General features: G+C 33.6%; 1 protein-coding gene across 1 annotated transcript; it reads right to left on the bottom strand.

Moving 5' to 3' along the window:
* On the bottom strand, positions 5,956-11,006 carry LOC109848077 (uncharacterized protein YFR016C-like). Its single transcript, XM_020417390.1, has 2 exons — positions 10,807-11,006; positions 5,956-7,938 (listed from the first exon to the last, which is right to left on the bottom strand). The coding sequence occupies exons 1-2, from the start codon at positions 10,978-10,980 to the stop codon at positions 6,382-6,384; spliced, it is 1,731 nt and encodes a 576-aa protein (XP_020272979.1). The 5' UTR covers positions 10,981-11,006; the 3' UTR covers positions 5,956-6,381.

Here is a 17,602-nt window from a genome sequence, read left to right as displayed (position 1 = left end):
TCACGCGGTGGGGAGGGGACACCTCACCTGTCCCCTCCCCCTGTCCCATATTTGGGTCCTTTTGGCATTTTCCTTTGAAGTAACAAAATGTAAGAGGGTTTCCTATCATTCAATCAACCATTCTTCTATTAGGGAGAACTTATCAGCTCTCTTTCTGGCCTATCATTCTTCACAAAATGAGATGCTGTCAAATTGTCAATTTGAATATCACACTTCAAACCCTTTATGATGGGAATCCATGGAGAGCATATTCCACAAGAAAGAAACACGTGATTGGATTTGGAGGATATTGATTGATTCTGGATATATTATTCATAATCTGAGGCTGTATTTGGCAAAGGGTTAAATGGAGGGGTTAAAGGGGTTTAACCCTTCATTAACTCGCCAAACACTAATTTATTGATAAGATGTTTGTTAATTCTTGATAAGCGGTTGAGACTCCTTAACCCTTCAAACCCATCATTTCGAGGGGTATACAAATCCTCCTGTTGAGGGGGTGTAACCTTTAACCTATCTCTCATCATGAGGGTAGGCCACGACATTTTCGAGAAAAAAATTTAGGTAGGGCCATGAGAAAGCTACATCTAATTATGATGGTAAACTATATTTTTTATAGAATAAAAGATGGTGGGACAACCGAAGAAGGGAGAGTGTGGGTCCCTTTAAATTTTAAACTTCAGATTGTGTGGTCCATAAAAGATGGAGAGAGCTATGGTTATATTAACATTTTAATATTTTAGTTGTAATTTAAAAGACTTTAGAGAGTCAGTAAGAACAATCTTTGAGATGCTACTTATATTTTGATATTTCAATTCTTACTTAGTTGTGGATACTAATTTTTTAATATTTCAACTCACAATAACTATTTTTCTATTTTTGTCTTTGATAAATTGGAACTTATTCATCTATAGTTTCATTCTTCAAGTTGGAGATAAATAAAGCTGTTTTTGAACAATTTGCATTGCAAGTTTATAATCTACTTATTGAAAGTTTTCCAACGACAGTTTATATAATTTATAAATTATGAATATGTGCATTCTCTAATTTGTTGTGTACTTGCATTTCGGAGAGGGAGTCAGAAAATTTTTTTGAACTTTAATAAGGTTATAGTTGACATATTTAAAAATTTAGCGTAAGTAACCTATTTAACCCTTCTCTAATTGTGAAACACTAAAAAGTTAACCTTTCATCTTTATTGTCCAATCCAAATGGAATTTAATTATTTTTAGCCCCCTATAATGGGCTAACTAAGAATTCGTTTGGATACCATGGTGTTTTACTTGTTTTCATGATATTTTTACCAAAAATGAAACACCATGCATTTGGAAACCATAATATTTTTTGAGCTAAATCATCCTCAAACGAAAAACATAACACTTATTTCAAAACACTTTTTAGGTATTTTAAGTGAGGTGTTTTGGCTTTGAGTTTGAGAAGGTGTTAATATAATATATAACATAATATTTTCAATGTAATTAATACATAGTTATTATCGACATGCTAATTATAATATATTATATCATACTATGCTATATTATAGTTAATCTAATATATTAGTAGTATTTATTAAATAATATAAAAATATAATACTATTGATTAACATATTTTATAACATTTTATAACCTCATTATCTAATTATTTAAGAAATAAATATGCTAATATCGACATTTTACCTTAGTTTGCACATAAATGAATAAAAACATAAATAAATATTATTAAATGTAAAAAAAACTCTCAAATTCTTCTCTATTTTTTAGCATTTTAGAAGCCCAAAGATCATAAGCCAATGAAGCTCATGAAGCAAAAGCCCAAAGAGGAAAATGAAGAATTGAAGCAAAGAGGAAAATGAAGCCCATGAAGCAAAAGCTCAAAGAGGGAAAAAACCAATAAATGAAGCCAAAAGCCCATTTTATGTTATGGATTGTGGATAGGCATGAGTATGGGTTTTTGGATTGTGGATAGGATATGGTATGGATTTTTGGATTGTAGTATGTGTTGAAATATTGTATTTTAATTATGAGTGTTGGATATTTTGGTGTATAAATAGAGGAGAGTATGAGAGGTTGAGGGTATGAAAGTTTTGTATGAGGAGTTTACTCTTTGATTGAGAAACCCTCAAACTTGTAATTCATTTTACATTTAATACAATCTTGTTCACCGGAATTTAAATTCAAGGAGAGGAAAACCCCCTTGAATGTAAGTTTCTATTTTTATTTTCTTTATTTTTCACTTTCTTTTGTATTCTTATCTTGCATTTTAATTCACAGCTTAGATTTATTTCCTTGCAATTTTATTTTCTTTATTCCTTCTTTCTTTTCCTTTTCTTTGTTAGCATAGTTTTTTCCTTTCTTGTAATTAATTCTTGCTTTTTATTTCCATAGTATAGATTTTCTTTTTATTTATTCTTCTTTTATTTTCTGTAATTAATTTAATTTTATGTTTATAGTTAGGTTTATATTTTTAATTGTGGAACTAAAACATTGTAGGAATTTATGAATTGCATGAAACTAAGTTAGATTTCTTTCTAATTTGTGGAATATTCTCTTGTGCAAATAATAATCATGTTAGGATAATTAATAAGAGATCTTGGAGAAGAACTTGATAACCTACCCTTTCATTAAATTGTTTGATGGGTTACACTTGTGAATTCTAGATTAAGTCTAGCTCAAATTGATTTTTCTTGCATGAATGAATTTAACTTGGGTGATAATTTGATAGGGTACCCTTTCATTGAGTTGTTTGATGACCTACACTTAGTAAATCTAAAGGAGAATTCTAATAAAGATAAAGAGAGAATATTTCATAATTACTAAGAGAAATAATTTAGTGGATTCAATTTTAGATTCCTAATATCTTTAAATTGATATCCTCATTTGTTTTCACTTTCTTGATTTTATTCTTTTCTTTTATTCTCTTGTTTTTATTTTAATTTTCTTTTCCCTCCTTTCTTACATTTCTTGTTCTACGATTGTAATTTTATTTATTTATTCTTCTTCTCTCTTAATCAACATTTTATATTCTACGATTGTAATTTTATTTATTTATTCTTCTTCTCTCTTAATCAACATTTTATTTTGCATATAATACAACACACAATCAACCCTCCAAATCTCTTAATCAACATTTTATTTTGCATATAATACAACACACAATCAACCCTCCAAACAAACAAACGTCTCTTTTTCATTTACTTGTTTCTAACCACTCCTAATTGACGCACACAACATAAGAACCGAATCTAATTATTTCTTGCAAACACCTTCCTCATGGAATCGATAAATTTTTATATTATAACTTGATTGGTTGTGCACTTGCAATATTTGGTACATGTTTTTGTTCCATCAACTATTATATCCTATAAAATAATATAATAACATATTAGATACTGGTATTTAATATGTTGATAACGTATTGTGTATTAAAAAATAATAACAAAATATAAATAACTAACAAAAAATAATAAAGAAGTTATTTACAATAAATAATAATATAATAATATACTATACAATACTATAATCACTATAATATTATTAACTTCTTCATAAATAAATTTCAATAAATTAATAATTATAAAATATTATATAATAGTAACATATTTAATAATAAATTAAATATATAATAATATTATTATAGTAATATTATAATAATATATTGTTTAGTAAATGTAATGTAATATATAAAATATTAATATAGTATGTAATAAATAATATAATATATTATAAAGTAAAATAATTTATTGCTACCAAATGTTAATATAAAAATAATATATTCATAGTATAATAATTTTTAGTTATATCATAAATTATTAATATATTATTAAAATATTATTAATAAACTCTAACATGTTAGAAACTATAATATATTATATAATATTATACAATATAATATTATAATATATTATACAATATTTAATATTTATAATATTGCAATGATGTAAACTAAATATTATAACATTTTATTCATAATATATTTTATTATAATTAATATATAATATATTAATAATATGTTTAATACTAATGTTGTAACGGGTCAAACTAGTGTTGACCAAAAACACTCAAAATGATGTTTTGAAAATACTTTTAAGGAAAAAACACAACACCATGATGTTTTTTACAAAAACACAATAAGAAAAACACCATGGTATCCAAACGAAGCCTAAATTAACCATTCTCCTTAACCTTCCTCTCTTAAACTCTTGCCAAATGGCACCTCAGATATTTTAATTGATAGGATTTTACATTAGTTTCTAATTTTGCTAAGATTTGTGCGTAATTTAGGGATTTGATTTGATTTTATTTATAATTATGAATAATGATGTAAGGCCACAGTGAAGGATAGACTATTTGATATGATAATTCTAAGTTTTCAAGTTGGCATGTGAATTGCTATGAGGGTGTGAAGCCCGGGTGTTACACCCATTTTATTGTTCAGATTAAATCATAGCCTCTCATTATACTCTTAACTCATATCTAACGATCCACTTAGACAAAACCATACCCTAATTCAGACCTAACCTGACAGTCACTGTTCAAACCAGATACTGTTCACATCCTGCCCCGACACTATTCGGACGATCCTTCTTCCATCTGCTTCAACACCTGCTCCAGTTACTGTTAACCAACTGCTCCGACTGCTATTCACGTAAACAATATCTCCAACAGAGCGTGTGGTAAATTCAAATCCAAGTAGTTGAGAGCTGGTTGGTTGGATTAGTTCACCAGGTTTGAAATCGAGCCTTTCAACTCAGTCATGATTTGGATCTTTGACGATTTGGGTGTCAGATCCTTACACCTCTTAAGTGAACTCTAAACAAGGCATCAAGTTCTTACTGTTAATCTTGCATCTCTTTAAAGTTGTAGGGAATTTATAATTACATTGAGTATTGATAATTCTGCGATCCCTTGCATGATTCATCACCATTTTTATTTTAGAGTTGCACTACATCTTTAGTTATTCGCTAATTAGTTTGCATTTGCATCTAGTGCATGCATGTAGCTCAATTTAGAGATCTTCATTCGTGTGATTGTTTGCTTTCTTCGCATTCACGTCCTCTCGTGTCCTGTTCTACGTCACTTTACATTTCTCAAAAACATCAAAACAAAGTGCCTCGTCTTATAGAAAAAAAATGTTCATCCAATTTTTTTCTGTCAGCCAAAAAATAAAAATAAAAATCTAGTTTCTTCATCGAGGGTTAGCTCTTCTGCTTAACCTAGAAACACCACTTCCAGGTCTAGATGTAGTTGTAGCCGAAAATATTTTAGCCAACAAGGTGCGCTTAACCTAGAAATACCACTTCCAGGTCTAGATGTAGTTGTAGCCGAAAATATTTTAGCCAACAAGGTGCGCTTAACCTAGAAATACCACTTCCAGGTCTAGATGTAGTTGTAGCCGAAAATATTTTAGCCAACAAGGTGCGCTTAACCTAGAAACACCACTTCCAGGTCTAGATGTAGTTGTAGGTCTAGATGCAGTTGTAGCCGAAAATATTTTAGCCAACAAGGTGCGCTTAACCTAGAAACACCACTTCCAGGTCTATAGATGCAGTTGTAGCCGAAAATATTTTAGCCAACAAACACCTTGAAACACATCAGCGTCTTGAGAATCACGTCCAAGTTTCAAAGAATCAAATGATAAGTTACAAAGTTTTTAGACTAATATAGTAATTATTATTGGCGGATACAGACTTTTTTCTTCATGGGCTGGCGGGGTTGGGGGGGGGGGGGGGGGTTAGTGGTAAAACCTGCAGTATCAGATATGGAACGAACTTGCAATTATAATATGCAAGACACCTACTGGTAACTTAAACATTCCCCCACGACCAAGCTTGTTTTTATTCCCTACAGCCAGAGGCTTACAGTAGCCTGTTGGATCTTTTTGCATGTCTTTCTAGGTTGAGTACAATAGGCAATATAACTGCATACACCAAAAGCTTCATAATGTTAAGGCTCACAGTAGTTATCATGGAATGAATTTCAGATGGGATGAAAGTACATCGTGAACGTCCAAAAGCTCAATAGACAAACTTTTAACTTACAATATACAATACGTTCAAAATGTAAGATTACCAACAAAAGAATGTCTTCACAAATACCTATAAATAATGAAACAAACAACAAACATAACAAATCCAATACAACCACCCGATATCAGAAAAGAACGAAGATGCACTCAAAAACTATAAAACAAATATGCGAGCCTTCTGTAGTCATTTGCTTCATGTGATATCACCTCTGCATCAGAAACCCTCTTGTAGAATCTTGATCAGGCAGGATTCAGCATTCAAGATAAGCGATCTTTACAGCAAAACATGCACAAACAGCCACATACATACGATACGAAAACCTACTGAAAAATCCCTTCATACTCCAGCTCTTTCGCACACTACTTCACCTTTATCTCATCTTTACCCTCTGCTGATATTGTCTTTGAACTCGGTGACTTCCCTATGATTGCCTTCTTTACCTTCACCATCGACTGCTTCACCTTTGAAAATATGTTGTTTGACTGGCGTTGAGATGATTTAATGGCAACCTCTTCTTTAGGAGCTTCAGCAGCATCTTTTTCAGTTTTCTCACCTTCTGCATTGATATCCCTGGAGGTTTCAACTGAAGTAGGCTTTTCACCTTCTACACTTTCGTTCTTCCTGTCTTCAACACTTTCAGAAGCCTTCTCTCCCTCAGATGAGAGTGGAGGAACTTCAACATCAGTTTTCTCACCTTCTGCATTGATATCTCTGGAGGTTTCAACTGAAGCAGGCTTTTCACCTTCTACACTTTCGTTCTTCCTGTCTTCAACACTTTCAGAAGCCTTCTCTCCCTCAGATGAGAGTGGAGGACCTTCAACAATGGCAGAAGCCTCCAATGAGACTTCAGTAGCAGCATCAGCTTTGACTGTGTCACTCGCAATTGGCTCTTCAGCTTCAACAGTCCTTTCTTGCATTTCCTGCTCAACCTTGTCTTCTGGCTTTACAACAGTTTCAGTGGATTCAGCAACAGGATCGGTATCAATAGATACAATCTTTTCTGCATTTCCCGAAGCATTCTGATCAACTTCAGTAGCATCAGCTCTTTCCGCTTCTTCCTTAAGATCCTTAACTGGAGCTCCGGAAACAACTGCATCCTCGATTTTAGATGCAACAGCTTCTGGATGAGACACTTCTTCAGGTTTGCTCAGGTCTGCAACTGGCAGTTCCTCCTTTGGAGACTCTATGTTCTCCTCCAGCTTAACTGAGAAAAAATCTCCTAGGGATTTCTTCACAGTCTCACTAAGTAAGTCTGTGACTTGCAGTTCCTCCTTTGCTGGTTCAGCTTCTTCGGTTTTACTCACTTCTTCACCTGCTTTCTCTTGAGTAGGATTCACTGTTTCAGCAACTATTTCTGGAGTAGTATTCACTTCTTCAGCTGCTGCTTCCGCTGAAGTATTCACTTCTTCAGCTGCTGCTTCTGGAGCAGTATTCACTTCTTCAGCTGCTACTTCAGAAGCTTCTGGCTCTTTGGCTGTTTCAGATACTCTTTCTTGCACTAATTTTTCCCCAGAAACATCTGCTGCTTCTTCTACTGTTAGTTTTGGAGGTTCAGATATATTAGCTACTTCAACTTGATCCTTCAGACCTTCGACAGCAGCTTCAGTTGCTGGCTCCACTGCAGCTTCTTCTTTAGAATCTGAAATCAAAGAATCAGCATCTTGTTTCGAGGTTCCATCTTTTGCATTTTCTGATTCTTCTTTTTCTACCTCCTTCATTTCAGTCTCAACCTTATCTTCCTGTGTTTCTTCAGGCATGACTGCATCCTCCACTTTGTTTGCAGTTGCTTCTACACTGGTTGAATCATCTACTTTGGTTTTTTCGTCATCTTTTTCTTTGAGATCTTTAGACTCAGGAGAAGTGTCTTTCTCAACAATTTTTGCAACTTCATCAGTCAATTTCACTTCCTCAACATGCTGAAAAAGACTAAGACTATTAAGGCACTGACAAGAGAGAGAGAGAGAGAGAGAGAAAGAGAGAGAGAGAGTGTGTGTGTGTGTGTAAGGTAAATAGTAAGTCGCAAACGATTTAATGGAAGTTAAAAATCATTGTGATTATTCTACAGACTCATTGCCATCCAAATCTAAGGCTTCTCTTGTGAAAATTTGCCGTCTGTCTTTAGAGAATGTACGGATATTGAGAAAGCAAAAAAGCAATGCTGTAAAAAGAGTCGCGCTGAACTTTTTTAGTCTTGCAGTTTAACCACATGCCCAAGAAACAATTCTCCAAAGTACAACCCCAATATGTTTGTAAAAAGAGACTATAAAAAGATTAATAACATCTTTTCTGAGAGGGGGAAAAGGATTACAAGTAATAATCAGAAACACATTCTCATATATCTGATTGAAGATCGTAAAACATTAATATTTAGTTCAATTGATCAGAAAGGGATACTTTCAACATCAAATCAGAAGAACCAATTAATATTATAGAGGTTAAGACAGGACAATGCAGCATACAAATAAAAATGAACAATTAAGTACTACTATATATAGACACTTAAAATCTATACATACTTAAGGTAGAAAACTGCTCATTATCCTCAAGACAAAGTAATTATCTCATAGTCTTTCTGAAGGATACCTCATTTGTTTTGGACATTCTCTCTCTAGATAAATATAATATGCATCGAAATAAGAAATTTGGACTCTTCCTATCACAATACTAGTTTCTTGGACATTTCTGTCTTTTACTAGTCTACACATAGTTGAAAAGGGAAGTTCTCCACATATTATCTTCAAAAAAGTGTTATATTTTGTTGTTTCCGCCTGCTTTTTTATTTTCATGCCCCAATTCTCATGAGAAGGAACAGGAAGTATAAAACTGATACTTAAAGCCAAGTTTATAGAATTGAATAAAGATGCACAAAATAAAAATTTCGCAGGCTTTCAGGAAACCTTACGTTCACGATATATCATATTGACAATATTCCTTGACCTATAAGATGTGATGTGTTAACTATCTTTACCATAGCTAGCTTAACTTAATGTTAAAACAAAGTCTGGTTGGTAGAAGTTAAAAAGAAAGAAGTAGTACAAAGAAGAAAATGTTGAAAAAAGAGATGTTTCAAAGACGATGGCACATGCCAGGCTACCAAATAGTATGACAGATCCATCCAAAGCCCTTAGAGAAGTTACTACACCCGAACATTATCGCAGTAAGAAGAATACCCTCTTAGCTTAAGGTTGCTATTTAATAACAAAATAAAAAGCAAAATTCCTATAATAATTCATTTTCCTAAACTTGGATAGTTCTGCCAAAGCAGGTGTAAGAAAATGAATAAGAACTTTTCCCCCTTCACTAGTCCTTCATTCTTGATTGAAATCTTAGTGAGAGACATTAACATTTAATGAATCCTTGCTCATTTGTGTATCATGATAAAAGAGAAGAGGACTGGCAGCTCAGCATTCAGAAGTAACAGTGAATTATGATGGATTATTTTTCTTCAAAGAAAAGAATTATGATGGATTATGACTATGTAAAGCAAGTAATTGTAAAGAAAGTACAAGATTTATCAAATCATGAACTTTGAATATACATTTCATGTTCCAGAACTGCCACACAAACATGAAGCAGAGGCCTCAAACGAAAAGAATAATTTCGTATAGCTTACCACTCTCTCCCCTCTAGAATAGTCCTTATTCTTCCAGGATTTTTAACAAACAACGCCAGTGAAAAAAAATACTGAACGCATACAGATTGAACAAGTCCAGATGACTGCCACCGGCTTATTAAATGGATCCAGATCAAGGCCTGAGATTGATATCAAGATTTAATGTGTTGACTCTGGAATCAAGGGGCAAAAACCTTCAAGAGTTGAAATTGATTTAAAACTTTGCAGCAGACTAGAGAACAAAATTCTTGTAACGATATTTCTAAAACTCGATATCTCAGCTAGGGAAAGTTTAAGAAAATGAATTAAGATTTTATTTATTTATTATTCAATCATTCTGGAGTGAGTCTCCGTACTTTGGCACGAGCATTCAAATGAATCCTACCCCTTGTGGATCATCACTAAAGGAACAAGGCCACCATATTAAAAAAGAACTACAAATTATGTTAGTTTACGACTATGTAGAAGGTAAAATATCTAGATCATTCAGAATTGTGACGTAAAAAAGTAAACAGATGCCTCAAATAAATATAGTAAATGAAAGTATTCACCTAGAATTTATTTAAGTAAATGTATTTCTCGTCTAGAATAATCCTTTATTCTTACAGGATTTTAAACAAACACTATTTGTTCAGAAGATACTACTGAACATACTTAGAATCCAACAAGTCCAGATTTTTTTTAGACGAACATAACAAGTACAAATCTTTTTTTGTGGGAAATATAAGGAAGGTTATCAAAGCGTACAAATTAATATATACTCTAAAAAGAAATCCAAGCTTAATCTAAGAAAAGAAAGATATTGCCATGTTAAATCTCAAGCAACTATTTTCCAATTTTAGCTTCAATTACAGAAGAACTGAGGAAGTTAACATCTTTCTTGCTTAAAACAGAGTAACCGCCTGCTACCACTTTCTCTTCTCTACTACCAGAAAACAAGATAGAACCAAGAAAAACCTAAGTGGGTATTTCTCTAAACCTAAACTCGTACCAGGAAAACACAAAAAGCTTTGATCTTTCGCGCTTAATTCATCAAAAGACATCAACTTTTTTATACCCATAAGCCATCAATGCTCAAGCAACCAACCACCGCAACTCAAATCAAATAATTAAGCTAGAAAGTAAGTAAAGCAGTACGTATAAACTAATAAAGGGCTTTCCTTTAACGTACCCCTTGAGCGGTTTGATCAGTTACCAGAGCCTCAGTTGCCATGGATTCAAGAGATACCAGAGAGAGAGAGAGAGAGAGAGAGAGAGAGATGGAGACGGAGGTTATTCCGTGCTGATACAAAAACAAAAGCCAGAGGCTGGAATAAGGAAAGATTACAGAGCAATGAGCTGGCATGAGTGTATACCCATTATGCTATACCCCAGAATAAAAGACAGAAAAGGAAAAAAATAAATATAAAAATAAAGTAGGCTATTATTCTATGAATTTTAACAGGATACAGGATTCGTGGGATGATGACCGGATGATCGTATGAACGTGCACGACACGTGGCGTGATATGATTAGTTGGGAGTGAAGATGTGGGAGGTGGGCTATATTATGATTAGAGCCATTTTTAGGGTTTTGGGTTGCTCTCATGCTTGACCAGCAGGCAGCAGCCTGTTGCTGTTGCTTTTAGGGATGGACCCAACACAAACTTTTCCAGTTCTTGGAACCTTTTTTTTTCTTTTCCTGCCAGATGTTTTTAAACCTTTGTTTTTGTGGAGAAAGCATGTCCTCTTGTGATCGATACAGAGAACACAACACTTTTGATAATAATTTCGACTGGAATATGTATTTTTAGAGTAAATCTCCAGTAAAACTTAACTAGATAGAATATCTATTAACTTTTCTATCTATTAATTTTACTTTGAAATTTTATGCCACAGAGTGATCCAAATTAGGGGAAATTGATTCTAACCCCCAAAATTAAATAATTTATTTGCTTACCTCCCAAACTTAGTCCACAATCTCTTCACGTCCAAAATCAACCATTTTGTTTGTAGAACCCTTAAGTACAATGCCGACCCATATCCTATATATATATATATATATAGAGAGAGAGAGGTTCTAATAAAAACCTAGAGAACTAAAAACCAATCTTAACCCTACATTCTATTTCATCCAATGGTCAAGATTGAAAATGGCAAAATTGAAATTAAATACACATCAGCTGACAAAATAACCGTAAAAGGGGTAATATAGGAAAAGCGGCATTAATGATATACGCTGTAATTAATTAAGAGAAGCTGTCGAACACTTCTTCCGACGCAAAAAACGATTCAGTTTCCAGTTTCATCTTCTCTTTACCCCAAGAACTAAACTGTTCACATTCCGTCGATTTCTCAAAATTTAGGTTTCTTTGAACATCTCGTTACAACTCGAACGAAGACGACGAGCAAGAATTCGACGATGACTACGACAAGCAAGAATTCGACGATAGAGATGAAGAAAAACAACATAGAGACTTCAAAACCCTCGTCTTCAAGAACAGGTAAAACGATTCCAACCCTCGTATTAAAAATGTAATTTTTTTATCAAAGTTTGAACATTTTTCATAGATTCAGTGTGGGAAAAGTTCGTAATTTAGACGTGAATCACTTGCATGTTGTTGAAGACTTTTTTTTTAGCTTTATAGAATGTTACTGTTGCATGTTCTAGTTTAGGGTTTTTATTTTTTACATTTTCCTTTATCTTGTTAAATCAAAGTAAGTTGTTCTTAATATTATAAAATGTTTTCATCTGTTCTAAACGGGTAGCGATTAATTCTGGTTGTCTGGATTCTGCAATATGCACTCTACTTGAATCTCCTCCATTCACTTCAGTGAAACGAGATTCACTGCAATGAATCGAGATTCATTTGAGTGAATCGCGATTCATTCGATGTATCTCTATTCACTCAAGTGAATAGCTATTTAGTGGAGTAAATTTGTATGCACTCAAACATAGAGAATCTCGATTCACTAATGTGAATCCTGATTGTTCGTAGAGAATTGAGAATTGAGATTCACTTTATTATGATTGTTTGTAAAAAATAACAAATATGATCCTAGGCCGAGTATATAGGATGGAGATTTTCCCAAATATTATCCGAAGCCAAGTATATAGGATGGAAAAAATTAAATGCTTTATGTATACTAACAGTGAAATTAAACTGTAACGATGATAAGTTTTTCCTTTTTGTGTTGAGGGACAAGACACTGAAAGAATGTATGGTATGGCATGGAGTTGGTTTCATATCATTGAATCTGGATTCAATTTGTTGAAACTCGATACAATTTGTTGAATCTGGATTCACTTTGCTAAATCTCAATACATTTGGTTGAATCTCGATTCACTGTAGTGAATCTAGATTCACTTTATTGAGTCTCGATACACTATAGTGAATCTAGATTCACTTAGAGTGAATCTCGATTCAATACAGTGAAACACTGTTGAATCGCGATTTAGTGCAGTGAAACGAGATTCATTTCAGCGAAATGCTATTCACTCCAATGAATCGCGATATGTATTATAATATCTATATTCAATAATGTGATTAAACCTTCATGCTTGCCATGCATTATGCAAAGTCTGGTATCATTAAAAAATGAAATGTCATCGATTTAGCAGGTCTACGATCTAGTTCAAGAAACAAACAAAAAGCATGTGTTGAGGTATTTACACCTATACCTCAACAGAGGACAACACGCACTGTGAACATGCAAAGCAGTGACGATGACTTCATCAACCCCCCAAATAATCCTGACAGTGAGGAAACATTAAAGCGTACAAGGGATGAAGATAGTGAACAGACCCCAAAAAGGATGAAGAAGAAAAAGGTTGGTGTACTAAAAATCTTTGTTTTTTTTGTGTATTCAATGATGGATAATTTGATCTAATTATATTATTTTTTGGGGTGGAGAAGCTTGCGAAGAAAAGACATGTGAGGTCCAACAATGACGATAACCTCGTCAACCCCCCAAATAATCCTGCCGATGAGGAAACATCAAAGCGTAGTAGGGATGAAGACAATGAACAGATCACTGGAAGGAAAAAAATGAAAAAGGTTAGTGTACTAAACATCTTTTTTTTTTTGGTTGGAAAATTACTCCAGGGGCTGTGTCTGAGAAACTGAAGCACAGTTCTGATGTTAACCTGTTTTTTAAACTGAATTTCTTGGTTCTCTTTCACAACAGCATGATCCAGTCGCTTAGCAATCCGTATGTCAACCAACGGATTCTAGTACTTGGTGATAATGTTGATCAGTGCTCTCAATACAATTGGTGTTCTTTATTACTTGACTCAATGATAGATAGCCAACACAAGTGGAAGGTTGACCCGACAAAACAATTCTACACGGGTCCTCTTGCATTCTTGATTGTAAGTCACTTGTATAATATTGATTTATTTCTACATTACTGCAGTTAAAGTAGTTTTACTTGATTATTACTAATTGATGTGCTTTATTTCTTATCTCCGTCTTTCTAGGTTTTCTATGCCGATCGGGTTCTGTTCAAAGGTAGGAGGTTGGTTGAGAGAACAACCCCTACATTTTTAGGATGGACTGACTTCGCCTTGAAGGAAAGACAGTCAGAGGAAATAAGAACAAATTCATTTGGCAAAGGTGCATTTACAGAGAGGGTTGAACTTCCAGATTCATCTCGAATGCAGAGTGCTACTGGAAACTCTCCTAAAAGTGTTGACACAATTAGAAAGGTTAGCAAAATAAGTTGGAATACTTTGTTTATTCAATATATTTTAGATTCAGTAGGAGTGAATCTCGATTCACTTAAACTAAATGTCGATTCAGAACAATGAATCATTTTAATAGCAATGAATCTCGTTTCAGATCAGTGATTATCAATCAAGTTAAACTGAATTCAGATTCAGTTAAGTGAATCTGGATTCAGTGATACTCAATATCGATCTATTGAACTGAATCTGGATTCACTATTACTGAATCTCGATTCATTAAAATGAAACTGGAATGAATATGGATTCACTATTACTGAATCTTGATACAAATACATTGAATGTAATCTCAATCTATCGAAACTTGTCTATCGCCATGTTAATAATTTATGGTGACCAATGTTTGTGATTCAAAATGCAGGATTGTATTGAGAGGGTTCAACGGAGAGCTGCAGAGCTGGAATCTGCAAAAAATAGATTTGATGCTGAGTGTGAGACAATGAGAAAGCTGTTCCCCGATGACAATGAGCTCTTTCAAATTCAACAAAGAGTTTCAAATGTTCTTGTGCAGGGGTGTGGACATCGTGTAAGTACCTGTGACGATGAAACAGCTGTGGGAAACATTGTTGATGATACCCCTAACGTGAACACCAAGGTGAGTAGAGATATGCATTGTTCCCCTGCTGTTGATCCAATATCAGGTGATATACCACAAACACAAGTCTCCCCAATGTTTATTCAAGAAGTTGATAAGATTATAGAGTCTGTTAGCATGAAAAAGGATGACAGACCAGTGAGACGGAAGATCAGCGAATGTAGTACCCCACAGACTGAAGAACCTAGTTTTTCTCTTGGGTTGACACAAGATACTTAGACTGAATCAGTGGAAATGGTTGATGTTGTTCAGATTGCTAAAGCTTGTGAATCTGAAATCATTGATGAATCTGTACGAAGAACTGATAAACAACCTGAAGATGCTGCTGCAGTAAATGAATGTGAAGGTAAGAAACTTCAGGTGGCCGAAAATAAGGGACATGCGGGAAGGGGGGAAGAAAAGAGGATGGTGAAGCCTGCAACGTCTCTTCGGTCACCATGGGTGCAGAGGGTATCTCAGATTACTGCTAGGCAAAGTCAGCTGGAAAGCATCATATGGAATTGGGTACATAGAGAAGTAAGGCATTCAGGTGATGATACCGCTGAAGAAGAGAATTTGTGAGTTCTGAACACTTATTTGATATTTTATTATTAGGTGTGAGATTCACTATTTTTAGTATTTTGTCCCTTTATTAAATTGAATATTGTTACTATTTTTTCAGTGAAATGGTTTTTAAGTGGAGACAAATTGAATGTTTCTTACCTACTTTCAAGATCCTTTATTTTATTTAAAATAACACTTGAGTTACATCTTATTTAACAAATTTTATGTTGTACAGTTTTGCAACATTCATCACACAGATGAGGTCAATGATGAATTGAGATACAATCGGTTTGCTTCCCAGATGGATGAGCAACTTGCTCTGTATCCACATATGAAGTTTAATGAGATTGATATGGTAAATATTAGAATACAATGTTTTTTCTATTTATCCCAATTTTAACTATATCTGTAAAATCTCTTATTAAATTTCATGACAAATAGGTCTTCTTCCCCATAAATGCGTTTAAGCATTTCTACATTGTATGCTATGGGCTAAAAATTCCAAGTGTGGAGCTGATTGACAATAGCAAAAACTGCCCAGACTACAAGGAAAAATACCAAGGTCGTCCTGAGGGTTTGGTATGTTTTTTCCACCTTACGTATGTTCTTTAAACATTTACTGGCCAAAAACAGTAATGAGTGAATCCAGATTCACTATAGTGAATCTGGTTTCACTATAGCTAATCTGGATTCACTATAGTGAATCTGGATTCACTATAGTGATTCTGGATTCACTATAGTGAATCTCGATTCACTTTAGTGAATCTCGATTCACTTTAGTGAATCTCGATTCACTATAGTGAATATGGATTAAATGTAGTGAATCTAGAATTCAATAGAGTCAGAGAATTCCAGATTAGCTAACTCTAGTGAATATCGATCACTATAATTAGTGAATCTGGATTCACATTTACTATGAAGCTCAATTCACTAGACATAGCGAATCTGTGTTCACATCACGTAATAACGATCCACTAGCTATAACTAGTGATCTGAAATTTTGATCACGAGAGTTAGTGAATTTGGATTCACATCTTACTATAAATCTCGATTCAATATAGCTGGTGAATTTGTGTTCACATCACATAATCACTATGCACTACCTATAGTTAATTCTAATGAATCCAGATTCATTAATATGAATCCAGATTCATTAGAGTAAATCCAGGTGAACTAACTCTATTAAATTCTAGCGAGCTAGATCCAATGAATCGTGATTCAATGTCATTAATACTGTTTGCATATAAACAACCAAAACAAATTGTATATTACATTAAACATTGTTGTTTCATAATTTGGATTTGTTATGTGACACTGATTACTTTTGATTAAATAGCACCACAATTTTGTGAGATATTTGGCACACAAAAAACATCACAAGGCGAGTGAAATAAATACATTAACGCCTGACAGACTTGAGATGGAGTGGAGAACGGCCAAAAACAAATTTGATTGTGCTATTTTTGTCATGAGACATATGGAGACCTACATGGGCGGTGGTACAGTAAATTGGAACTCTGGTTTTCATAGAGAGGGTGTAAGTGTTTAAACTAATAACGTGTTGATAATTTACATTTAGTCTTTTTGTATTAATAAAATTTAGAATATAGCTACTGAATCTTTAACTGAACTTTTATTCATATCGACAGGAGCGATTAAAAAATCAGCTACATAGACTGAGGTCTATATATTGTTGCCAAATTCTTACTGAACCAACAAATGAATTGGCCAAAGAAGTCATCAGGAAAGCCCAACTGCACCATGCTGAAACTGCCAAATTCAAAAAAGAGACGAGGAAGATCACAAGATCTCAAAGAAAATGATATTCTGAAACAATATAGTTAGTCCAGAATCGCTTAACGCGAATTAAATTCAAACTGATGACTGCATACAACGACTTTATCATACCTGCTTAAATAATACAACTAATAATAATGGAATTCACATGCTATATGAGTAGATCTCAATTCAATATACTAACATGACACAATGTAACCATGTAATTAATAATCTAGTAAATATATGTAGTTAAGAATTACACAATTCAGCAATTTGCATAAGAAATGTATTCATAAAAATGATTCTGAAATGAAATATAACAACTAAA

This window comes from Asparagus officinalis, chromosome 7 (assembly GCF_001876935.1).
Source record: "Asparagus officinalis chromosome 7, Aspof.V1, whole genome shotgun sequence".
Classification (NCBI taxonomy): Eukaryota; Viridiplantae; Streptophyta; class Magnoliopsida; order Asparagales; family Asparagaceae; genus Asparagus; species Asparagus officinalis.
This window is presented reverse-complemented; position numbering and strand designations above follow the sequence as displayed.